The sequence below is a fragment of the Oncorhynchus masou genome, unplaced genomic scaffold (assembly GCF_036934945.1).
Source record: "Oncorhynchus masou masou isolate Uvic2021 unplaced genomic scaffold, UVic_Omas_1.1 unplaced_scaffold_1638, whole genome shotgun sequence".
Classification (NCBI taxonomy): domain Eukaryota; kingdom Metazoa; phylum Chordata; class Actinopteri; order Salmoniformes; family Salmonidae; genus Oncorhynchus; species Oncorhynchus masou.
Window position 1 is genome coordinate 33,980 of NW_027016626.1, and position 25,429 is coordinate 59,408.

General features: G+C 40.5%; 2 protein-coding genes across 2 annotated transcripts; both read left to right on the top strand.

The window, feature by feature from the left end:
- The first annotated feature begins 669 nt into the window (after positions 1-669).
- Positions 670-15,185, top strand: LOC135538937 (grpE protein homolog 2, mitochondrial-like). Its single transcript, XM_064964815.1, has 4 exons — positions 670-834; positions 6,334-6,493; positions 11,611-11,692; positions 11,798-15,185. Exons 1-4 carry the CDS (start codon positions 752-754, stop codon positions 12,121-12,123), a joined length of 651 nt encoding a protein of 216 aa, XP_064820887.1. The 5' UTR covers positions 670-751; the 3' UTR covers positions 12,124-15,185.
- A 5,486-nt stretch (positions 15,186-20,671) lies between these two features.
- LOC135538938 (H/ACA ribonucleoprotein complex subunit 2-like protein) lies at positions 20,672-22,399 on the top strand. The gene is made up of 4 exons (XM_064964816.1): positions 20,672-20,970; positions 21,197-21,266; positions 21,383-21,488; positions 21,826-22,399. Exons 1-4 carry the CDS (start codon positions 20,802-20,804, stop codon positions 21,949-21,951), a joined length of 471 nt encoding a protein of 156 aa, XP_064820888.1. The 5' UTR covers positions 20,672-20,801; the 3' UTR covers positions 21,952-22,399.
- Positions 22,400-25,429: the final 3,030 nt, after the last annotated feature.

A 25,429-nucleotide genomic window follows, 5' to 3' on the forward strand; every position in this document is an offset into this window, starting at 1 on the left:
GAAATCGGAGAAAATTAGCATCACTGAGTGAAAGTTTTTTCGTGACTTCACAGCTGATGCCTTGCAAGGAATACTGTTCCGCCCTCGCAGGCTCCCGAGCCTGTGTAGGGACGTGTTTTGTATTTGATGTCTATTTTGGTGTTTGTGGTATGTCATCTTTCCCACAATGGATGTTTTATTTTTCAAGTTCACTGCCCTTTTACAGTAGCTGGTGGCAATACATATTATAGGTTGTGTAATCTGCCAATAAACCTCAGAGGAAGAGGCAGGACAAGGGCAACCTCCACTGAGGTATAAATGAACAGTCGACTCAAGATTTAACCAGCAAAGGGGGAAATGCTGGAGCGCTCCAGAGCCTCTATGTCCAACAGTCTGAAGAAGACATCCTCAAAGCGTTAATACTTTTCCGAACTAGAATATAAACAGTAAGAACCTAGTCGCCACCATACCCCAATCCAGCAGGTGGCGGTAATGCACCATCGGGTTTGCACTCCGCCATAAAGCCTAACAGAAGAGGAAGAAGATTTGAACGGCTGGGTTTCTTCCAGATTGCACAGCCAAAATATCGTAAAAATGTATGAAAACGAATGTTTTGGTCTCCATTTAAGGTTATCAGTGTTTATCAATTTATATTTAACATATAAATGAATCAATTGTAGAAATAGGCGGGGTTTGTGATTTTGTGGCTGTGGTAACTAGTGACCAGTGGCTGGCCTAAACTTCCGCGTGAATTTTAACGGAATCTAAAAACATGGCTATACGCTGTTTTTTCTCGGCTCGAAAAAATCTGAACTGCGTCGGCAGATTACAACTCCTCTTGTCGAATGATTGCAGGTGAGTATTAGCAACATATAGCACCTCCTCTAGCCATTTAAAATGTGAACGTTAAAGTAAAGACAACACTTTCAACAAACTAGCCAGCGTTAGCTAGTTAGCTTTGCGTTTGCTAACGTTAGCTAGGGGGGAATGCAGACCCTAGTTAAGCACGTATTCTGACCTTGAATATACAAAGGAGGGGGAAGGGGTCCGTTTTCCCAAAGTACTCGTTTGGTGTGGTGATCAGACAAATGGAGATGTAACGGAGTTGTGTCTACAGATTACTTCTGACCTATACACGCTTTATTCGAGAAGGGTGGAACTGCAGCCCGCAATTCGGGGCGATCCTAGGCTGGACACATGACATTTTTAACAATGCTTTTTTTTCCTGATGAAAACTAGTTCATTTCATCAGCCGATTAGACCAGTTTCGTAATATTATCATATGTCCCAGCTGCTTGCCGTAGCTTTGAAGTAATCACGAAAACATATGCCTTATTTTAGGTCATTTTTCAGCCTGCTCCTGTTAGTTCTATCGAGCACTTCCGAACGTTCTATTCCAGCCTATTTGTATTACGTCACAATGCCTGCTTTGCTATTGTTGGCAATGAGACCTGCCCACGTTGGTAGTTAAAATGTAAACAACACAAAATTACTCATGGAACTCTGTCGTCCCATTGTTTCCTTTAGGGAAATATAGGTATGGCTCTCTATTTTTGCCAAATATCTCGTAATATGTATATTTATATATTTTGAATTGTACACCATTTTAATCATAATAATCTCCTCTTTCTAGTTGTGTAAGAATGGGCAGTGTACTCTGCTGTCATCATCGCTAGACCAGAAATAGGCTAAAGTTTTTATTTTCCCCTACTTCCTCGTTATGCAGACATAAGCACACTTGGTACCATCAAGGTGCGGATGTTTACTTTATTCACAAAATAGGAATTTGTTCTTAACTGACTTGCCTGGTTAAATAAAGGTTAAATTAAAAATAAAATAACACAGAACATTCCATTCATTTGTTATGGGCTCGCGCTAGTGTTCCATCTTAGCCAATGTTCTTTTGCCATTTTTCAGCTTTGGGTGAATTTTGACTCGTTCTATTGTCCAGCCTACATCTGCAGGAACCCATCTTTATACTTCTCTTGGTACATTTGTAAGCCATGACTCCAGTACATGGGCGGGAGGCAGGGGTTCTTCCGTACAGTACTGTAGATGGTGGCGATGCACCATAACGCTGGATGCCGATAACCCCACAGAAGAAGAGGCTGGGGTGACAACAGTAGCTAGTACACACCGGTAGTGTCCTCTGCCTGTGGGGCAATGTTTTCCTGCAGTTCTGTTAGCGACATTGAGGGAAGATGTTCGGTAGGCGGGAGCGGAGGACACTGTTTGCTAGCTTGGCCAGCTAGTCCTAAGGAGGACTCCGGTACACAGCAGTCGTTGGTGACGCCGCATGCTAGCTAGCTGTAGCTAACTAGATAGATTTATATATTTTTTCTCCAACAATAATACCATTATTACACATCAATACAGGGACATTCATGTGAATACAATGAAAAATGAAAATAATTAAACACCAGAGAATAATACTGTTTAAGAAAATAATAATGATTTACAAGGACAAGGAATTACAAGGATAAGCATAATGCCTTTCAACATCATCAAATGTAAACATAGGTACATTTTGAGATTTTATACACAACCATTCATGAATTTCAATCCATAGTTTACTAGGATGGCGGCATGAAAATAAAATGCTCTATAGATTCTGAGTCAGAGGAACAAAAAACACAAGGCATTTTGTAAAATTGAACCTTTTTTGCAAGAAATCATAAACAGGGTAGATATTATTTTATAATTAATTTCTTTAACTTTTGGGATAACTGGACAATTAAGGGTAAAGATGGTTGCTTTTGACCATAGCATGGGTTGGTCACTTCCATAGCAATATATTTAATTATTATCACCAAAATTACTTCATTAATTGCCAATTGCGTCCACTTATTGTGGAATTTTTTTTCTGTCCAAAAGGTTCAAGTCATTCGTTTGTGAACTTGGAAAGTGGGAACAACCTCATAATATAATAGTGTTCTTAATAAGTCCAAGTATAGGAAGTGGAATTGCTTTGCAAACCTTCATATATTCTCTCTGAGTAATATTACCCTGAAATTTACCGATGAACTCATCAAATGGCAGAAACTCCCCCGTGTTGTCTAACAAATCACATTTATTTTTTATTTTATTTCACCTTTATTTAACCAGCTAGCTATTAGAATTTAGCAAATTAACACTGGAGTGATAGATGTGCAGATGATGATGTGCATGTAGAAATACTGGTGTGCAAAAAAGTAAATTAAAACAATATGGGGATGAGTTGGGTAGATTGGATGGGCTATTTACAGATGGGCTGTGTACAGCTGCAGCGATCGGTTAGCAGCTCAGATAGCTGATGTTTAAAATTAGTGAGGGAGATGTGTCTCCAACTTCAGCGATTTTTGAAATTCGTTCCAGTCATTGGCTGCAGAGAACTGGAAGAAAAGGCGGCCGAAGGAGGTGTTGGCTTTGGGGATGACCAGTGAGATATACCTGCTGGAGCACGTGCTACGGGTGGGTGTTGTTATTGTGACCAGTGAGCTGAGATAAGGCAGAGCTTTACCATAGCAAAGACTTATAGATGACCTGGAGCCAGTGGGTCTGGCAACCAATATGTAGCGAGGGCCAGCCGACGAGAGCATACAGGTTGCAGTGGTGGGTAGTATATGGGGCTTTGGTGGCAAAACGGATGGCACTGTGATAGACTGCATCCAGTTTCCTGAGTAGTGTTGGAGGCTATTTTGTAAATGACATCGCCAAAGTCGAGGATCTGTAGGATAGTCAGTTTTACGAAGGTATGTTTGGCAGCGTGAGTGAAGGAGTCCGATTCTGGATTTAATTTTGGATTGGAGATGTTTAATATGAGACTGAAAGGAGAGTTTACAGTCTAGGTATTTGTAGATGTCCACATATTCTAAGTCAGAACCGTCCAGAGTAGTGATGCTAGGCAGGCGGGAGGGCGGATCGGTTAAAAAGCATGCATTTAGTTTTACTAGCATTTAAGAGCAGTTGGAGGCCACGGAAGGAGTGTTTTATGGCATTGATGCTCGTTTGGAGGTTTGGTGTCCAAAGAAGGGCCAGATGTATACAGAATGGTGTCGTCTGCATGAAGGTGGATCAGGGAATCACCCGCAGCAAGAGCAACATAAATTAATACCCATGTCAAACCAAAGGTCTTTGAAAATGGATTTCCTATTCATGTGAATAACTCTATTATTCCAAATCAATGTTTTTTGAGGGGGGGGGGGTGTATTGTGCTTGAATATAATTTTCAAGAAGAAAACATTTGCTGGTGAAACTTAGGCAATTTCACAGGTAATTTTGGAGGGACAAAATCACATCCCATTAGGAATTCAAGTCCTCCATGTTTTATCAAACAGACTGTTAAGGATATGATACCACATAGAGGTTGGATTAAACAGACATAATTTCAACCATTTCATTCTAAAAGTACCCACTAACGACTCAAAATCAATAGCCTGTAAACCTCTACAATCATAGTTTCACTAATTAACATTTCTGAATGTGTTTTATTCCTCCAAATAAATCTAAATAAACAAATATACTTGTTTTTATATTAAAAGAAAGGAAAGGCATCAGTCTTGCACAAAAGAATACAACCCAAAATTGAGAGATCATGTTGCAGCCACCGACTTAATGAAACTCATGGAATTAGTCCTACTATCAATGTTGAACGATTCTCTATCTGAAATGTTTTTAGTGAAAACAATTCCTAAATATTTAACTTAGTTTTTAACAATTATTGAGGCAATGTTGACTGAGTCACAGCCATGAATTGGCATGAGGTCATATTTGAGGGTCAACCCAGAGGCCATAGAACATTTCTTTATCCTGTTGATAACCAAGGGAATAGCCACCCTATCCTTTTGGAAAATGGCAGTATTGACTGATATTTATATCTTTACCAAAATTATAAAATATATATATATGTGTGTGTCTGTGTGTGTGTGTGTGGTCTGCTAAAGTATTATACACCACTTTTATACGTGAGGAAACCAGTGCAAAAATATTGAATCAGATATGTTCCCTGTGTCACCACAATAAGTGGGTTATCATCAAGTAAAAACAACCACAACCATCCCGAAATCTCCCTGAGAGTCAGGTGCAAGGGTTGAGAAAAGGGCCAACAAGCTGGCTGACATCTTTCAGTCAAAGGTAAGCCAAAACTAATGTAATTTTCACTAAGCTGTAGGCTAATAACCTGATAATAGGCTTACATTTAAACTATTTATTTTTAAACATCAACAAATTGTGTGGTGACTTTGACAGAACTTTAAGTTGATTAGGACTAAATTGTGACAAATACAACATTTTTTTCCGCTGATATTATTGCTGCTTTAAAACAGCTCGGAAATCTCCAACTCCAACGGTGTGTTCAAGACAACTGGCAACTCAGAAAAGACTGGGGGAAAATCACTTTAAACGTTCATCCAACTCGGAATTCCAAGTCAGAAACTCAGTCATCTTTCTAAGGCACCGACTTTCTGACTTTAAGATCAGTGACATCATAATTTGACCTCGTTTTTGTCTGTTACCAGTTGTCTGTATCGTACCAATAGTACCTACTGGGTGTGACCGCAGTAAATTACTATAGTTGCTCAGCGAAACTCCATATTTGGTGAGTAACAAAACATATTATGACATAATGCTTGCAGTGCTGTCTGTCAAAATGAATGGTAGCTAACTGAGCTAGACACGAGACTCGTCATGTTCATCGTCTCCTCCTCTGCCCAGATACTGGTTTAAGTACTAGATAGCTTATCATTAACTAGCTAGCTACCGCTGATTTAGCTAGCTAACTAGCTAGCTGGTAATTACTTTGCCTTGCCCAGGCCAATACTTTGTAAACAAGACTGTAAACCTTGCTGTGGTGGGGTTGATTGAATTCCAGTCTCTCAGTCAATGGAGTTGAAGCATCATGCCTCTCATAGCACTGCATAGATGGCAATCCTTGAATCTAAAATCTATTGTTTTAAACTGTTTATTTGAACTAGAATAAGAGTGTGATAGATAAGCATGAAGCACTTAATGGTACTGCTCTAGTTTACACTTCTATGTTTACACCCACTCTCTGTCAAAATATTTTACTGTCATTCCTCTCAAAGAACGAGGCTTAAGGGATCCTGAGTTAGTTAGTGGCTATAGCCTGAGCTCTGTTACAAATCCCACAGAAGTGGGATGTTGGCGCTGAGCCGCATTAAGTAGGATTTTAAGGAGTCAAATGTTGTTCAGAAGGAAATTGTTTGAACAGCTAATTCCTTCACATGATGTACTTGGTGGAACATATATAAAGGGTTTTTACGGGTTTTCCCTGATTGCTACTAATAATATTATGGCACGAAATCTATTGAGGCCGATATTCTGAACATTTCTTCTCTTCCATATTCTGCCTTCCAGCGCCGTGATTGGCCTCTACAGCACAGCAGCAAAGCGGTGGGGAACAGGTGATGATTGCCATGGTGATGACACCACAGATGACTCCAGCCATGCGGGGACCAATGTGAGACTGCTGGAGATGAGAGCCAGCAAGCTGGAGGAGCAGGTCAGGGAGCTCACGGTAAGAGCCTCAATGGTGAGAGGCCCTTTCTCACAAAGTCCGTTCTTTTTGTCCGAACAATTAGTCTGTAAATAGATTTATATGAGCACGTCTTGTTTATTGTGTCGTTCACACCAATTGCAAAATATCGTCCTGCCGCAATCTGTCAATTATTTATACAGGTTGAATTTTTGCGTCTTTTCGCATGCGAAAATAAGCTGTTGACCAAAAGGACGCACACTGCCAGGTCTGTGGATTATTTGTGTGAATAAAATAATAAATTTTTCTCTGCCAGTTTTTTACATTTGCAGTGTATCAAGTTTAGCCAATGGGATCACTTCTCCGTCAGTTCATTGCCAACGCTAGCAAGTAAGAGGATCGATCTATGCTTCTATGCCTGGTAGGCTATATATAGTTTTGAAAAATTGCTTGAAATAAGTTTCAAACTACAGTTGAAGTCGGAAGTTTACATACACGTAGGTTGGAGTCATTAAAACTAGTTTTTCAACCACTCCACAAATTTCTTGTGATCAAACTATAGTTTTGGCAAGTCGGTTAGGATATCTACTTTGTGCATGACACAAGTCATTTTTCCAACAATTGTTTACAGACAGTGAATTTTACCTGAAATAATCTATCACAATTCCAGTGGGTCATAAGTTTACATACACTTAGTTGATTGTGCCTTTAAACAGTTTGGAGAATTTCTGAAAATTATGTCATGGCTTTAGAAGCTTCTGATAGGCTTATTGACATAATTTGAGTCAGTTGGAGATGTACCTGTGGATGTATTTCAAGGCCTACCTTCAAACTCGGTGCCTATTTGCTTGACATCATGAGAAAGTCAAAAGAAATCAGCCAAAACCTCAGAAAAACAATTGTAGACCTCCACAAGTCTGGTTCATCCTTGGGAGCAATTTCCAAACGCCTGAAGGTACCACGTTCATCTGTACAAACAATAGTACGCAAGTATAACCACCATGGGACCACAGCCTTCATACTGCTCAGGAAGGAGACGCACGCTGTCTCCTAGAGATGATCGCACTGTGGTGCAAAAAGTCCAAATCAATCCCAGAACAACAGCAAAGGACCTTGTGAAAATGCTGGAGGAAACAGGTACAGAAGTATCTATATCCACAGTAAAACGAGTCCTATATCGACATAACCTGAATGGCCGCTCAGCAAGGAACAAGCTACTGCTCCAAAACCACCATTAAAAAGCCAGACTACAGTTTGCAACTGCACATTGGGACAAAGATTGTACTTTTTGGAGAAATGTCCTCTGGTCTGATGAAATGAAAATAGAACTGTTTGGCCATAATGACCATTGTTATGTTTGGAGGAAAAAGTGGGAGGCTTGCAAGCTGAATAACACCATCCCAATCGTGAAGGACGGGGGTGGCAGCATCTTATTGTGGGGGTGCTTTGCTGCAGGAGGGACTGGTGCACTTCACAAAATAGATGGCACCATGAGGCAGGAAAATTGTGGATATATTGAAGCAACATCTCAAGACATCAGTCAGGAAATTGAAGCTTGGTTGCAAATATGTCTTCCAAATGGACAATGACCCCAAGCATACTTTCAAAGTTGTGGCAAAATGGCTTGAGGACAACAAAGTCAAGGTATTGGAGTGGCCATCACAAAGCCCTGACCTCAATCCTATAGAAAATGTGTGGGCAGAACTGAAAAAGCGTGTGCGAGCAAGGAGGCCTACAAACCTGACTCCGTTACACCAGCTCTGTCAGGGGGAATGGGCCAAAATTCACCCAACTTATTGTGGGAAGCTTGTGGGAGGCTACCCGAAATGTTTGACCCAAGTTAAACAATTTAAAGGCAATGCTACCAAATACTATTTGAGTGTATGTACACTTCTGACCCACTGGGAATGTGATGAAAGAAATAAAAGCTGAAATAAATCATTCTCTCTACTATAATTCTGACATTTTACGTTCTTAAAATAAAGTGGTGATCCCAACTGACCTAAAACAGGGAATTTTTACTTGAATTAAATGTCAGGAATTGTGAAAAACTGAGTTTAAATGTATTTGGCTAAGGTGTATGTAAACTTCCGACTTCAATTGTGTGTATATATATATATATATATATATATTTAGATATGTGTGTGTATTATATGGTCTGCTAAAGTGAATCTGTGCTATAGGCCGAGTAAATACAGTGGGGCAAAAAAGTATTTAGTCAGCCACCAATTGTGCAAGTTCTTCCACTTAAAAAGATGAGGGGCCTGTAATTTTCATCATAGGTACACTTCAACTATGACAGACAAAATGAGAAAAAAAATCCAGAAAATCACATTGTAGAATTTTTAATGAATTTATTTGCAAATGATGGTGGAAAATAAGTATTTGGTCACCTACAAACAAGCAAGATTTCTGGCTCTCACAGACCTGTAACTTCTTCTTTAAGAGGCTCCTCTGTCCTCCACTTGTTACCTGTATTAATGGCACCTATTTGAACTTGTTATCAGTATAAAAGACACCTGTCCACAACCTCAAACAGTCACACTCCAAACTCCACTATGGCCAAGACCAAAGGGCCGTCAAAGGACACCAGAAATAAAATTGTAGACCTGCACCAGGCTGGGAAGACTGAATCTGCAATAGGTAAGCAGCTTGGTTTGAAGAAATCAACGGTGGGAGCAATTATTAAGAAATGGAAGACATACAAGACCACTGATAATCTCCCTCGATCTGGGGCTCCACGCAAGATCTCACCCCGTGGGGTCAAAATGATCACAAGAACGGTGAGCAAAAATCCCAGAACCACACGGGGGGACCTAGTGAATGACCTGCAGAGAGCTGGGACCAAAGTAACAAAGCCTACCATCAGTAACACACTACGCAGCCAGGGACTCAAATCCTGCAGTGCCAGACGTGTCTCCCTGCTTAAGCCAGTACATGTCCAGGCCCGTCTGAAGTTTGCTAGAGAGCATTTGGATGATCCAGAAGAAGATTGGGAGAATGTCAGATGAAACCAAAATATAACTTTTTGGTAAAACTCGTGTTTGGAGGACAAATAATGCTGAGTTGCATCCAAAGAACACCATACCTACTGTGAAGCATGGGGGGTGGAAACATCATGCTTTGGGGCTGTTTTTCTGCAAAGGGACCAGGACGACTGATCCATTTGAAGGAAAGAATGAATGGGACCATGTATCGTGAGATTTTGAGTGAAAACCTCCTTCCATCAGCAAGGGCATTGAAGATGAAACGTGGCTGGGTCTTTCAGCATGACAATGATCCCAAACACACCGCCCGGGCAATGAAGGAGTGGCTTCGTAAGAAGCATTTCAAGGTCCTGGAGTGGCCTAGCCAGTCTCCAGATCTCAACCCCATAGAAAATCTTTGGAGGGAGTTGAAAGTCCGTGTTGCCCAGCAACAGCCCCAAAACATCACTGCTCTAGAGGAGATCTGCATGGAGGAATGGGCCAAAATACCAGCAACAGTGTGTGAAAACCTTGTGAAGACTTACAGAAAACAAGTATTGAGATAAGTATTTGGTCAATAACAAAAGTTTATTTTCCACCATAATTTGCAAATAAATTCATAAAAAAATCCTACAATGTGATTTTCTGGACTTATTTTCTTCTCATTTTGTCTGTCATAGTTGAAGTGTACATATGATGAAAACTACAGGCCTCTATCTTTTTAAGTGGGAGAACTTGCACAATTGGTGGCTGACTAAATACTTTTTTGCCCCACTGTATCTGCCAGATTTGACCCTTATCAATAAGTGGTTGCACAGATTTAGATAAAGCACTCTACTCTAATTAAAAATATAGTGTCAACATAACCACCCATTGCTTCACAAACATGGATCAACGGCTGATCGTTGGGCTGTGGATCAACGGCTGATCGTTGGGCTGTGGATCAACGGCTGATCGTTGGGCTGTGGATCAACGGCTGATCGTTGGGCTGTGGATCAACGGCTGATCGTTGGGCTGTGGATCAACGGCTGATCGTTGGGCTGTGGATCAACGGCTGATCGTTGGGCTGTGGATCAATCGTTGGGCTGATCGATCGTTGGGCTGTGGATGGATCACGGCTGACGGCTGTGGATCTGATTGGGCTGTGGACAGGTTGCATGCTTTTCTATTTTGTAATGGTTGGCAATTTCATCTTCCTATAGCCTGTATCACAGCTGTCTCTATTCCTCCACCTTAACTTTGCGTGTCAGTTTATATGATAGGCTACATTTATTTAGCATTATACTATAATGTAGACATGTTTTTGATATGCTACAGAAAATATTTGAAGCTCAGGTTTTTAATCCATTTTTGGAAAAGGAGAAATGTAATTGGCTAATGTCTGAGTGTGATGCACTGCAGGTGGCTTTGATTGACGGGTCCTTTTTGGTGGGTATGACTTTGCTAATTCTCTATGTCCTTTCAGAAAGTTTCCTATAACAAGGCCTAGTCTGTCTGGACTGCATCTCTTTAATCAGATGGAAAGAGAACCTTAAGCAGCAAGCGTCATGATGGTCAGCATTTTTTGCGTGGAATGACGACAGGTGCCGGGTTTTTGCATTTTCTCGCGTAATAAATGGGGTGGACTGAATGAAACGTGGCCAAGCACCTTTCATGATTCATCCTATAAGATGAAAAGCTAATGTCGGCCTTATCATATTGTTTTTCCAGTGAGGTATGATTTTTCTCTCATTACTGCGTCCTCTCCAGCCACTTTGAACAACATATTGCCTCAGAGAATGACCGCAGCAGTGTTGGTGACGTTAATGTGAATTTAGGAGGAAAGTGGAGAGGAAAATGCACCATAGTTGGTGTGAATGGTTCAGGGGTGTCCAACTCATTCCATGGAGGGCCTAGTGCAGGGTTCCCCAACTGGTGTCCCTCGGCTGAATCTAATTGAAGATCCCTGTCTTAGTGTCTGCAGGTTTTGGGGTTTTCCTTTCAATGAAGTCCTAGACAACCAGGTGAGGAGAGTTCCTTATTAATTAGTGACTTTATTTCATCAATCAAGCACAAGGGAAGAGCAAAAAATCGCAGACACTAAGCCCTCTGTGGAATGAGTTTGAGATGTTGTTTAGTGCGTCAACATCGGAATCTGTGTATATATAAATATTTATATTTTATTTTTTTCACGGAAGCTGTGTTGTATTCTAGGAAAGATACAAAAGAGTCATGGCTGATTCTGACAACGTTCGAAGAAGAACTCAGAAGTTTGTTCAAGACGCCAAGCTGTTTGGTGAGATGTTTGTTCTCCTACTCTGACATCTCCGACCCATACCGAGTTTGGTCCTTCTACTTTGTGCAGTTGTAATCCCTCTTCCCTACCGCTCCACTCCTACAGGGATCCAGAGTTTCTGCCGTGACCTGGTGGAGGTAGCTGACCTGTTGAAACAGACGACAGGAAACCTGCAGGCGGAGGAGGACGAGAGACTTGCCCAGATCAAGGACCGACTGCAGGGGGTCTTTACAAAGCACGGCCTTATGAAGATGAGCCCTGTTGGGGCTAAATACGACCCTTACCAGCACGAGATAGTGTGCCACACTCCTGCTGAGGGATGGGAGCCTGGCACCGTTGCTGTGGTGAAGCATGATGGGTACAAGCTCCATGGACGCACCATCCGACATGCCCAGGTGGGCATTGCTGTGATGACACAGGAACAGGACTAAGGCTTGTGCTAGTCTCTGACCTCTCTGTAGTACTTCACGGTCGTCTGCACCTGACAGATCCAGATGTGCATCAATCCTTTCAGTTACGTAAATGTTTTTCATGTGGGTTGTTTCAATGTTGTCACTTTGTCTAGATTAATTGTGTACATACAGTGCCTGTAACAAGTTTGGACACACCTACTCATTCCAGTTTTTATTTGTACTATTTTCTACATTGTAGAATAATAGTGAAGACATCAAAACTATGAAATAACACACATGGAATCATGTAGTAACCAAAAAGAGTGTTAAACAAATCAAAATATATTTTATATTTGAGATTCTTCAAAGTAGCCACCCCTTTTCTTTGACAGCTTTGCATACTCTTGGCATTCTCTCAAAGAGCTCTAGAATGCTTTCCCAACAAGCTTGAAGGAGTTCCCACATATGCTGAGCACTTGCTGGCTGATTGTCCTTCACTCTGTGGTCCAACACATCCAAAACCATCTCAATTGGGTTCAGATTGGGTGATTGTGGAGGCCAGGTCATCTGATGCAGCACTCCATCACTCTCCTTAGTCAAATAGCCCTAACACAGCCTGAAGGTGTATTTTTATTTTACCTTAATTGGGTCATTGTCCTGTTGAAAAACAAATGATGGTCCCTCTATGCGCAAACCAAATGGGTTGGCGTATTGCTGCAAAATGCTGTGGTAGCCATGCTGGTTAAGTGTGCCTTGAATTCTAAATAAATCAGTGTCACCAGCAAAGCACCCCCACACATCACACCTCCCCCTCCATGCTTCACGGTTGGAACCACACATGCAGAGATCATCTGTTCACCTACTCTGCGTCTCACAAAGACACGGTGGTTGGAACCAAAAATCTCAAATTTGGACCCATCAGACCAAAGGACAGATTTCCACCGGTCTAATTGCTTGTGTTTCTTGACCCAAGCAAGTCTCCTCTTCTTATTGGTGTCCTTTTAGTCGTGCTTTCTTTGCAGCAATTCAACCGTGAAGGCCTAATTCACTCAGTCTCCTCTGAACAGGTGATGTTTAGATGTGACTATTACTTGAACTCTGTGACGTTATTTCTGAGGCTGGTAACTCTTAATAAAAGTATCCTCTGCAGCAGAGGTAACTCTAGGTCATCATTTCATGTGGCGGTCCTTATGAGAGCCAGTTTCAGCATAGCGCTTGATGGTTTTTGTGACTGCACTTGAATAAACTTTCAACGTTTGTGAAATGTTCCAGATTAACTGACCTTCATGTCTTAAAGTAATGATGGCCTATAATTTCTCTTTGCTTATTTGAGCTGTTCTTGCTGTAATATTGACTTATTTTACCAAATAGGGCTATATTTTGTCACAACACAGCTGATTGGCTCAAATGCATTAAGAAGGAAAGAAATTCCACAAATTAACTTTCAACAAGGCACACCTGTTAATTGAAATGAATTCCAGGTGACTACCTTATGAAGCTGGTTGAGAGAATCCCAAGAGTGTGCAAAGCTGTCATCAAGGCAAAGGGTGGCTACTTTTAAGTATCTCAGATATAAAATCTATTTTGATTTGTTTAACACTTTTTTTTTTTTTGGTTACTACATGATTCCATATGTGTTATTTCATATTTTTGATGTCTTCACTATTATTCTACAATGTAGAAAATAGTAAAAAATAAAGAAAAACCCTTGAATGAGTAGTTGTGTCCAAACTTTTGACTGGTACTGTATGAATTTGTGTATTATAATTTTTCCTGTATTTTCTTTAATTTTGACTTGATCTGAAAATAGGGTCACTGTCACATTGTTCTAGAAGTACTTTAACTTTGAGACTGTGCCTATCTTTGTTACTTTTATGGGATTTTCTTGTGTTTAATTACATTTTTATTTTTCGGGCATTTGATAAGCTGTTGAGCTACAATATTTTTTTCGTAGGACTGACGATGGCAAGTCTTTACTTTGCTTGTCTAGCTAGCTGGTAATTCTAAATTTGAATGATGTACCGGATGTTTGATCCACCTTCCGCTGTTTCTGGAAGGATGGGTGGGGACTATGCTGTTAGGGGATGACAGAGGCTCGCCTCATAGGATAACTGCCGAGGTGTGGTGGTCTCTCAGGCTCTTATCGCTGCCGAAGGATGACCCAGGTTGGTGTTACACTTTCGTGGTGGATGTCCCAGCCTATACAGAGCCGTAGCTGTGAACTTCAAAGACAGAAGAGCTTGATGAAAAGCTCCTGGCCTGTGATGTTTCTCCCTCCCTGGCTGTACCATCGACGCCACCACCGCTCAAGCTACTCCCGTCCTTATTGAACAGCATCATTATCAATCTGTGGAAGACCATCTCCAATGAACTGCCAGCTGCCTGAATTTAAAAATTACAAATATGTCAAGAGACTTGGGGATTCTGTATTAGAAACACTAGCTATATAAAGCAAATCTATTATTGTTATTATTAGTTATATAAATGTGTTTCGCTATTTACTGACATTCACATATATGTGTAGATACTCAAGGATATTGTTATACCTCATAAGACCTGGTTGATGAAAACCTTTAGTTTACTTCGTCATGTGGAAGTTGTGTACATTTGGAGAAGTTGCATTGTTCGTCCTGCCCTCCACAAGTGTGCTTGTTTCGGGTACGTGAGCAAGTAAGAATGAAGATCTTGTTAGAGAGAATCTGTGATCTTACAGGTTGGGATGGTTGCGCTAGAATGTGCTATTTACCTGTATCTTTTATATGAAGGTTGCAATTTTTACTTTGAAAATGTTGCGATTTATGTATTTATTTGGACATTGTGTTTTGTTTAGCATTACCCAAAGAGCATTGTGTATATTTTTATGATGCAATAATGAAATGGTTTCAGTTAGGTGGGTTCATATCATCTACCCAACCCCTCTCTCTACTTTTTAAAAATGTTTCTCTCCTTTTAATTTAAATTGTACTTTGATTGATGCACATGATCTTATGTACTACACTTGATTTGATGTACAGTGCGTTCCCGGATGTATACACACCCCTTGACTGTTTCAACATTTTGTTACAAATTTAGGATTAAAATGGATTTAATTGAAAGTCAAAGTGAGATTTTTTTATTTGTCTTTTTTTATATATATATATAAAAAATGTACTATATCTTGATTCGGAAAGGTATTCAAGCCGCTGAGCAATGCTCCCTCTAATGGAGAGGAAATATCAGCCCGAACAGAGACGCACAAGATTGAACTCCACTCAACTTTCTAGAGTTTTCCACTTCTTTACTTTTAACACTATCAACATTTCCCTCCACTGTTGGAATTGTGCTCGAGTCAACGCAATATTAGCCACTTTCAATGTAGCATAGTGAAAGAAAATGAACAATGCAAGACTTAGTATGCAAAACTAATTGCGAAAGATTTTCTTGTAGGCAGAGCAGCATTGGAGTAGGATTCTATTGCATTGACAGACATGACTCATCCACCTACTCTACACATTAGGCAGGGTAGCCTAGTTTAGAGCGTTGGACTAGTAACCGCAAGGTTGTGAGTTCAAACCCCTGAGCTGACAAAGTACAAATCTGTCGTTCTGCCCCTGAACAGGCAGTTAACCCACTGTTCCCAGGCCGTCATTGAAAATAAGAATGTGTTCTTAACTGACTTGCCTGGTTAAATAAATTTAAAAAACACAGACCAGTGAGCCATAGCCAATCAGAGCTGCAGTAGGCCTATATGCAAAAAGCCACTCACTTTGAACTGCTGTGTTTATAGCACGAGCGGTCACAAATAGATGTGCATTTTTTATTTTATTATTCTATATCAAAGTGAGAGCTGCATGTTCCCAAGTGTGCACTTCATATTCTTTGCTAGTTAGTGGTTATTAACCTAGTTATAGCTAATGTCTAGTTAACAATGGGGGAGTGGTTGCTTCCTACAAGAGCACAAAGCCTGTGCATTTCTAGCCATCTTTGAAGTCCTGTGAAGAGCTTTTATTATGTCGTAAAGGGGGCAGGCAGTGTTGTACTTTGAGACTGTCTTGAATAAGCTATGTAGCCAATAATGCTATGGGAATGATAGTGCAATTTTATTTTGTAAAGTGGTTTCTTGCATCAAACACAACATTTTCAGTCACATTGTCTAATGTACAGGTGGATAAACCACTAAATGTCAAGCCGTGCATGTTTTGTCTTTCTTTCAACAGTTTCCTGGAATGTAGACCTACATTGAACACCACACATTGGCTGCTGCTGTAGACTGAATGACAGAACAGCTATTTCCATGTTAACATTTAACATCCATGTCACCATTTCATGGGACTCATTTTCTCTCCATTGTTTTTGACGGTAGGTCTACATTCTGATCAAATAGCCACAGCAGCCTCCTTGGCCACTGTTAAAACTGTAGCATAAAGGGGATACAGCCTCTGTGTTCACAGTAAACATGCTCGCCGGAAGTTCCACAGAATGTAGTTCAAGTTTGTGCTCAGCAAGACCTGAAATCTGCTCAGTGCCGAAAAAAAGATGTTAAGGAATCACCTTTGGCCGAGGTTAGAGTTGTTTCTTTTGGAGTGTCTCTAAGCGCTACATGCCTGGATTGTACAACATTTATTATTTTTCAAGCTCTGTCAAGCTGGTTGTTAATCATTGCTAGACAGCCAAGTCTTGCCGTAGTTCTTCAAGCCGATTTTAGGTCAAAACTGTAACTAGGCCACTCAGGAAATTTCAATCTCATCTTGGTAAGCAACTCCAGTGTAGATTTGGTCTTGTGTTTTAGGTTATTGTCCTGCTGAAAGGTGCATTTGTTTCCCTGTTGAAAGCAGACTGAACCAGGTTTTCCCTCTAGGATTTTGCCTGTGCATATCTCTATTCCGTTTATTTTTTATCCCAGAAAAAATTCCTTAGTCCTTGCCCTTGCCTTTGACAAGCATATCCATAACATGATGCAGCCACCACCATGCTTGAAAATATGAAAAGTGGTACTCAGTGATGGATTTGCCCCAAACAGAATGCGTTGTATTCAGGACAAAAAGTTAATTTCTTTGCCAATTTCTTTGCAGTTTTACTTTAGTACCTTATTGCAAACAAGATGCATGTTTTGGAAAATGTGTCTCCTATAGATGCTTCATTCTTTTCGCTCGGACATTTAGTTTAGTATTGTGGAGTAACTACAATGTTGTTGATCGATACTCAGTTTTCTCCTATCACAGCCATTAAACTCTTTAATTAACTGTTTTAAAATCACTGTTGTCCTCATGGTCAAATCCCTTGAGCAGTTTCCTTCCTCTCTGGCAACTGAGTTAGGAAGGACGCCTGTATCTTTGTAGTGACTGGGTGTATTGATACACCATCCAAGCATAATTTATAACTTCACCATGCTCAAAGGCATATTCAATGTCTTCTTTTTTTCTTCATATTGCCCATCTACCAATAGGTGCCCTTTGCGAGGCATTGGAAAACCGCCATGGTCTTTGTGGTTAAATTCTGTGGTTGAAATTCACTACTCGAATGAGGGACCTTACAGATAATTGTATGTGTGTGGTACAGAGATGAGGTAATCATAAGGGTGATGACACACAGATTTTCACAGAGTGAGTTCCACAGAGTGTGAGTCCACACAGAGTGAGTCCACAGAGTGAGTCCACAGAGTGAGTTCCACAGAGTGAGTTCCACAGAGTGAGTCCACAGAGTGAGTTCCACAGAGTGTGTGTCCACAGAGTGTGAGTCCAGTGGTGGAAAAAGTACCCAATTTGTCATAGTTGAGTAAAAGCAAAGATACCGAAATCGAATTTGACTCAAGTGAAAGTCACCCAGTAAAATCATTTAAAACATTTTTTTTTATGGTTTTAAATATACTTAAGTATCAAAGGTAAAAGTATAAATTATTTCAAATTCCTTATATTAAGCAAACCAGACAGCACTATTTTATTTTTTTAAATTTACGGATAGCCAGGCGAACACTCCCAACACTCAGACATCATTTACAAAATAAGCATTTGTGTTTAGTGAGTCCATCAGATCAGAGGCAGTAGGGATGACCAGGGATGTTCTCTTGATTAAGTATATGAATTGGACCGTTTTCCTGTCCTGCTTAGCATTCAAAATGTAACGAGTATTTTGGGGTGTCAGGGAAAATGTAGGGAGTGGAACTTGTCGAAAAATATGAATGGTAAAGAAACTTATCTGGACACCCATCTGTGTCACCTGGGCATACATTTGGAGTGCCTCATATGACTGCAATGTGAGCTAAATGTTTGCAGACTCACCAACACAGCACATGAGTCCGAGCATATAACCAGTGGTGGAAAATGTACCCAATTGCCGTACAGTACTTGAGTAAAAGTAAAGATACCTAAATAGAAAATGACTCAATTAAAAGTCACCCAGTAAAATGATTTGGTTTTAAATATACTTTAAGTATCTAAAGTACATGTAGTTGCTAAAATTATACTTAAGTAAAAAATATTAATAATTTCACGTGCCAGGGGAATTCTCCAACACTCACACATCATTTACAAACAAAGCATTAGTGTTTAGTGAGTCCACCAGATCAGAGGCAGTAGGAATGACCAGGGATGTTCTCTGTTTAGTGAGTCCTCCAGATCAGAGGCAGTAGGGATGACCAGGGATGTTCTCTGTTTAGTGAGTCCTCCAGATCAGAGGCAGTAGGAATGACCAGGGATGTTCTCTGTTTAGTGAGTCCTCCAGATCAGAGGCAGTAGGGATGACCAGGGATGTTCTCTGTTTAGTGAGTCCACCAGATCAGAGGCAGTAGGGATGACCAGGGATGTTCTCTGTTTAGTGAGTCCTCCAGATCAGAGGCAGTAGGGATGACCAGGGATGTTCTCTGTTTAGTGAGTCCTCCAGATCAGAGGCAGTAGGGATGACCAGGGATGTTCTCTGTTCAGTGAGTCCACCAGATCAGAGGCAGTAGGGATGAACAGGGATGTTCTCTGTTTAGTGAGTCCACCAGATCAGAGGCAGTAGGGATGACCAGGGACATTCTCTTGATATTGTGTGAATTGGACCATTGTTTTTCTGTCCAGCTAAAAATTAGAAATGTAACATACTTTTGGGTGTCAGGGAAAATGTATGGAGTAAAAATTACATTATTTTCTTTAGGAATGTAGTGAAGTAAAAGTCAAAGTTGTCAAAAATATAAATAGTAAAGTACAGACACCGTCAAAAAAACTACTTAAGTAATACTTTAAACTTTTTTTTACATTACACCATTACATATAACTATTATTTTTGGCTTGACTTCCTCCAGCCACTGCAAGGCCAACAGTACGGCCCTCAGCTCTGCCGTGTATACAGTCAGGTGGTCTGTAATACGTTTCATGACTCTACCACCCCACTTTCCTGTACAACGAAGCCTGACCCAGTCTGACCAGTTCGTGAGTGTATAAAACATTAAGAACACTTTCCTAATATTGAGTTGCACCCTCCACCTCCATTTGCCCTCAGAACAGCCTCAATTCGTCAGGGGTAAAGACTCTAGAAGGTTTCAAAAGCATTCCACAGGGATGCTGGCCCATGCTGACTCCAATGCTTCCCACCACTGCATGTCTTTTGGGTGGTGGACTATTCTTGATACACACAGGAAACTGCAGAGCGTGAAAAATCCAGCAGCGTTGCAGTTCTTGACACAAAGTGGTGCACCTGGCACCTACTATCATACCTCGTTCAAAGGCACTTGAATATTTTGTCTTGCCCATTCATCCTCTGAATGGCACACACACGATCCATGTTTCAATTGTCTGAAGGATTAAAAATCCTTCTTTAACCCGTCTCCTTGCCTTCATCTACACGGATTCAACTGGATTTATCAAGTGACATCAATAAGGGATCATAGCTTTCACCTGGATTTACCTGGTGAAAATGCTTATTTTGTGGAGCGATGGGTAACGATGCTTCGAGGGTGACTGTGCAGAGCGTCCCTGGTTCGCGCCCAGGTCGGGGCGAGGGGACGGACGTAAAGTCTATACTGTTACATAGGCACCCCCATTTTAATCCGTTTGATCATTGTAAAAGTCCAGCAACACTTCCTATGACCTAGATTTTTGTTCAAGCTGATCTGTTTTGTACAGATAACTCTGTACTGTGATATATGTAAGTCCAATATGAAAAACAGATTGTATTTAAACTGGAAACTCCACTCTTTAAGGGCCTCAGATGATGGTCCTCTGCGTATAAACTCTATGGATTTGAAAACTATAAGGGCTCCAGAGTAAAATGGACCCCCCTTTTACATCTGACACAAAGTACAGAAAATTGTGTACAGTGCAGTAAATGTACACACACACCAAAAATATTGTTGACCATTTCGGCGTGAACACATTTAAAATAAAATAATCACATAATATGTCACATATTATTAAATTATGATTTGTATAATAGCTAGTATACGATATATCGATAATTGTGCAAATTTTCGTTAATTTTCACCCTAACTATTGATTTTAAATGGAAAACCGAATGGAACTATTATTCTGAGGGATTGCAAAAATACTTGACCCGGAATTACAAAATTATTCTTGCCTGCTTCACAGCGGTGCACTTTCACACGGGACTCTTATTCTGAAGGATTGCAAAAAATACTTGACCCGGAAGTACTACGTTTTTCTGCACTGGCAACACGTGTGTAGCTTTTTCCCCCACTTGCAACGTAGCACGCTGCAAACTAACTAAAACGATAAGTAACTTCTGCGTTATCTCTCAGAAACATGACCAAGGTAAAGAAGGAAAAAGGTACCAAGGAGGAGGAGGCTGGAGCGACGGAGACTGTAGGGACAGAGAAGTCGTATCAAGAGTTGATTGCAAACATCAACCCAATTGCTAATCCACTGGCCACTAGGAAGCTAAGCAAGAAGCTCTACAAATGTGTCAAAAAAGGTAAACTATACTTTATATTTTCATATTGACAAATAAATGCCAAGAATATGGTCGACATTTTCAAATAGTATCCAGCAAGGTAATGTTAGTCAGCCTGCTAATATTAGCTCGGTGAACTGTTAGCTAGGACATTTGCCAACGTTAGTAGTTGGCAAGTGAGCTGAGTGGTGTTAGCTACTTCAGCTAACTTTCCGTCTTTTTTTACATGCAACTCTGTCCTTTTCAGCATCTAAGCTCAAACAAATTCGCCGTGGAGTGAAAGAAGTTCAGAAGTTCATTAACAAAGGAGAAACTGGGTAAGTTTAATTAATTAATTTAGCCTGTACTGTTTTAATATTTTGCCAACGTTCTGCAAATGGTTCAGATCATACGCATGCTTCTCTATCTATATAAAATTATATATCTTTTGCAGGATTGTGGTGTTGGCTGGAGATACTCTTCCAATCGATGTTTACTGCCATCTACCCGTCATGTGTGAGGACAGGAGTCTGCCATATGCCTATATTCCCTCAAAAGTGGTGAGTTCTCCAAACCAAAAGGCCTAACTGCGGAAGTGCCTAGAAATGTCGGAATTCGTATATCACCTCATTGTCCACAGAGTTATGAAACTACAGAGCGCTACAGGGTTCAAAGCACCTAACATCACAATTAAGCTTTTCATATCGCCACTATCTTGGAGCTGAAATTGATCATGTGTACTGTACTAAAAATACAAAGAGGAATGTACAATATGACAAACCTCTGGCTTTTCAATTAGTTTTGCGAAGGATGTGACGAGTATGCAATTGAGGTTCTCCGATGAAATCAATGAGACGAATACCTTTTAAAGAAACCCTACCATGTCTATCTCCTCAGGACCTTGGTTCGTCTGCAGGCTCAAAGCGTCCCACCTGCGTCATCATGATCAAATCTCACGAGGACTATAAGGAGGCCTATGATGAGTGTTTCGAGGAGGTCTCTGCCCTGCCCAAACCCCTCTGAACCTGTTCTCTGGCTATCAGACTCAAATTGTATCTGAGAATGTCTGGCTGTAGGCAGAATCAATGGGGGGGGGATGAACTGACTAACTAGAGCCAAGCTGCAGGGTGGTGTGGTGTCTCAGTATACATCCATACCTCAGCAGTTCTCCAATGTCATCTTTGTTTGTTTTGGTTATTAAATGTAAACGGGGCCTATGAAGGTCGGCAGCATCCTTTGGTATTTCAAATAGGTGCTGACTTGAAACAGGACTTTATTTTCCTCGTTTTGGTGGCATCCATGCGTTGTCTACAGCCAGCTCTGAATATGTCTACCAAGTACATTCAGTTTTTACATTGTGTTATGTGCTTTCATAACTTGTGTTATTTCAACGTCACACCTGCTATCGGTTGCACTGCTATATAACATACATTTTGGTATGAATAATAAATCTGCACGCTGATTTTGAGTTGATGAGCCTTGTTGTGTTTGAATGGTCGGGACTCGGGTTAGGTAACAGCATGTGCTTAACGTGTGTTTTGTTGGCGTGAACAGCCGGTTCTAATTGAGGGACCATAGGGGACTACATGACTCCTGCGCAGTTAAACATTAAATCATTTTTTGCAATCTCATTCTGATGGGTTTGATCATTGCAGTTGTAAACGAATGTATCACTTATGTGGCAGAAGGTAGTCTAGTGGTTAGAGCGTTGGACTAGTAACCAAAAGGTTGCAAGATCAAATCCCCGAGCTGACAAGGTACAAATCTGTCGTTCTCCCCCTGAACAAAGCAGTTAACCCACTGTTCCTAGGATGTCATTGAAAATAAGAACTTGTTCTTAACTGACTTGCCTAGTTAAATAACGGTCAAATTAAAACATGTAACTCATACATTTAGTAGGTAAATCCCCCCCCCCCCCCCCGATTCATTGTTTTGTCTTAGTTCTATCTTGTCTTCTAATTTTTTTAAATTTTGTCACAGGCATATTGACATTCCCCTTTGCATAGGTTCTTCATACTCTGCTTTGTGGAAGGTGTGTTGCCAGGTGATAACGATGCGGTATTGATGCAATAAATGCACTTTTTTTTGGGGTACATCTCAACACATCGGCTTCTTTACATTAGGAGAGGGGGAATACATCTACATCATGAAGGCACTGATGGTGACACAAAATGGACGTCCTTATAGTTTGTTTTTGTAAAAGCCTAGGTGGGCATTGGAGATCATTATGACGCATGTGAACATTATGGTGGAAACGTTAACTTAGCAGGCCATGCTTGGTAGCAGCAAACTGAGCAGGAGTTCACCTTTCCACAGATACACTTCTGATGTATTTTCCCATGTTAGACTCATTTCTTAACAAATGACTTTGAAAGAACAGGTTCAGCTGAATATCTTTTTTTTTGTATGTGTATAAGAGCGTCTGCCAAATGACTTAAATGTAAATGTAAAGCACTTGCTCTTGGAGCAGGTTTTGGCCAAAATTATCAGTTATGAAACTGAGTAGCATTTCGCTACACTTGCAATAACATCTGCTAAAGCATGTGTATGTGACCAATATACTTTGATTTGGTACATGCATCCATTCATAACTCATCTGATTAACAACCACAAGGTGTCAGTAGTGTCATGTTTTAATGTAGACCAGGGATAGGCAACTGGTGCACCTTCTTATATGGGCCTGCAGATAGATCAACTCCCCATCTCAACATTAGGGGGCTCAACCTAATGTTGAGAGTTAAAAGGACAGATTACACAAGATGAAACTTGCAGCTTTTCTGTTCGGTCACTCACTGACAGTCACTCAATTAGCCTATGTCAGCAAAAAAAAAAAATTTAAGTTAGTCTAGCCAGCTAAACTTGTAATCATGGTCAAATTATAGACCACAGGGCCCCCATTGATTTTGTTCGTCACTCTCACTCAGAGATATCAACTGCAACCAACAAAAAACAAACATGTCTCTCTGCCCCATGGGAAAATTTGTATGATTGTTTGAAATGAGTTATACAATTGCAAAATCTTATCTCCACCCCATGGCAAAATGGGTAGGAATGCAGCAAATTAACTCCCTTAACTTCAATTTATTCTCTCCACTGTCAAGAGGGGGGCTGCCAAAATATTTTGCTTGCAAGGTACGTGCGCCTCCCAACAAAATGGAACTTAGGCTAGGTCCGACTCACTGCATATGTGGGTACACAGACCCGTGAGCCACTGTGGCCCCTCATAATGAGTTCTGATTTTATTGTGGCCCCCACCCCTATCAAAGTTGCCATTCCCTGATGTAGAAATATCCCTCCACTAGGTGTGAGCGTTGTCCTGTTGGTAGCCTCTCTAGGCATTGAGTCAAGACTTTCACCTGCCGTTATTCCGGCTTTATTTTAAAAAACCATTTATTAAACAGTCTGTTTGTTTTTTTTTGCTTGGAATCTGACCTTCAACAGAACATTTCACAAAATACTATGGCCACTTTCCCTCACATTTACCCCACCATTCTGCGTGCATTGAATAGGGTGAAGTCGCTCTGGATAAGAGCGTCTGCTAAATGACTTAAATGTAATCAAATGACAGTTTATTCGGTCACATGCGCCGAAAACAAAAGGTCTAGACTACCTGAAATACTTACATACGAGCCCTTTCCCAATGATGCGGGGATTAAAACAAATGATAATCAGGGTAGTGCTGCTCTTTATTTGGTGAGGAAACACCTGGCGTGTTGGCTGTTGAAACAGTCTGTGAACCCCTCTCTCCCCTCAGTCCCCACCAAGCCAACATTTATGTTGCTGTTTTTTCCTGTGTTGACATTTCAAATATTTCTCCCCCCAAAAAAGCCACCAATACTGTGTTTGTTGTGTTTAGCTCTATTTTCCCCAAAATCCTACAAAAGCAGAAGAGCCATGTCTCAGTCCATCAGAGCACAATGGTTTTAACAGGGGAACATCCAAGAAGGAACTTTAACAGAAGATTGTCTTTACTACTTTCCAGATATATTTCCTGGAATTATTAACATCGATGTCTACTTACAAGGATGGAGATAATCCTGGCCATTTTTGGATCTTCTCTTCCCCGGTCTGGTGGATATCTACGGATATTACTTTGAATTCATATATATTTTATTTGTGACCAAGGTATTTATTTGATATGACCGAAATAGGCAAGTGTCTGAACAAACTGCTTCAATGATAGGGAGTTGATTAGATATTTACCATTAATGAGATATTTTACCATTGTAAATGATTTAACGTCCTCTAATAATAGCAGTAGTCAAGATTTCTATCTGTGTTATTATTTATTTAAAGATAAATATACTCTCACCTTGGTGCCTGAAACATCTCTGTAGTTTTGGAGGGGTCATTTTGGTTTTAGAAAACACTTTATTTTTTATTTACATTTAAAAAAAAATATAAACTTGTTGACAGTATTCTTTAAAAGAGACAATCTGCAGATTGTTTAATTTTCTATTGGATAGAGAGTAGTTAGAGAACAGAACAATGTTGTGCAGTT

Bases quoted from the DNA above. Each gene is read 5' to 3' on its own strand.
- LOC135538937 (XM_064964815.1), top strand. From the start codon at position 752: ATGGCTATACGCTGTTTTTTCTCGGCTCGAAAAAATCTGAACTGCGTC. The intron at 835-6,333 runs GTGAGTATTAGC...TCTGCCTTCCAG, and splicing joins CTCTTGTCGAATGATTGCAG to CGCCGTGATTGGCCTCTACA. The intron at 11,693-11,797 runs GTGAGATGTTTG...CCACTCCTACAG, and splicing joins TCAAGACGCCAAGCTGTTTG to GGATCCAGAGTTTCTGCCGT.
- LOC135538938 (XM_064964816.1), top strand. From the start codon at position 20,802: ATGACCAAGGTAAAGAAGGAAAAAGGTACCAAGGAGGAGGAGGCTGGA. The intron at 20,971-21,196 runs GTAAACTATACT...TGTCCTTTTCAG, and splicing joins CTACAAATGTGTCAAAAAAG to CATCTAAGCTCAAACAAATT. The intron at 21,489-21,825 runs GTGAGTTCTCCA...CTATCTCCTCAG, and splicing joins CCTATATTCCCTCAAAAGTG to GACCTTGGTTCGTCTGCAGG.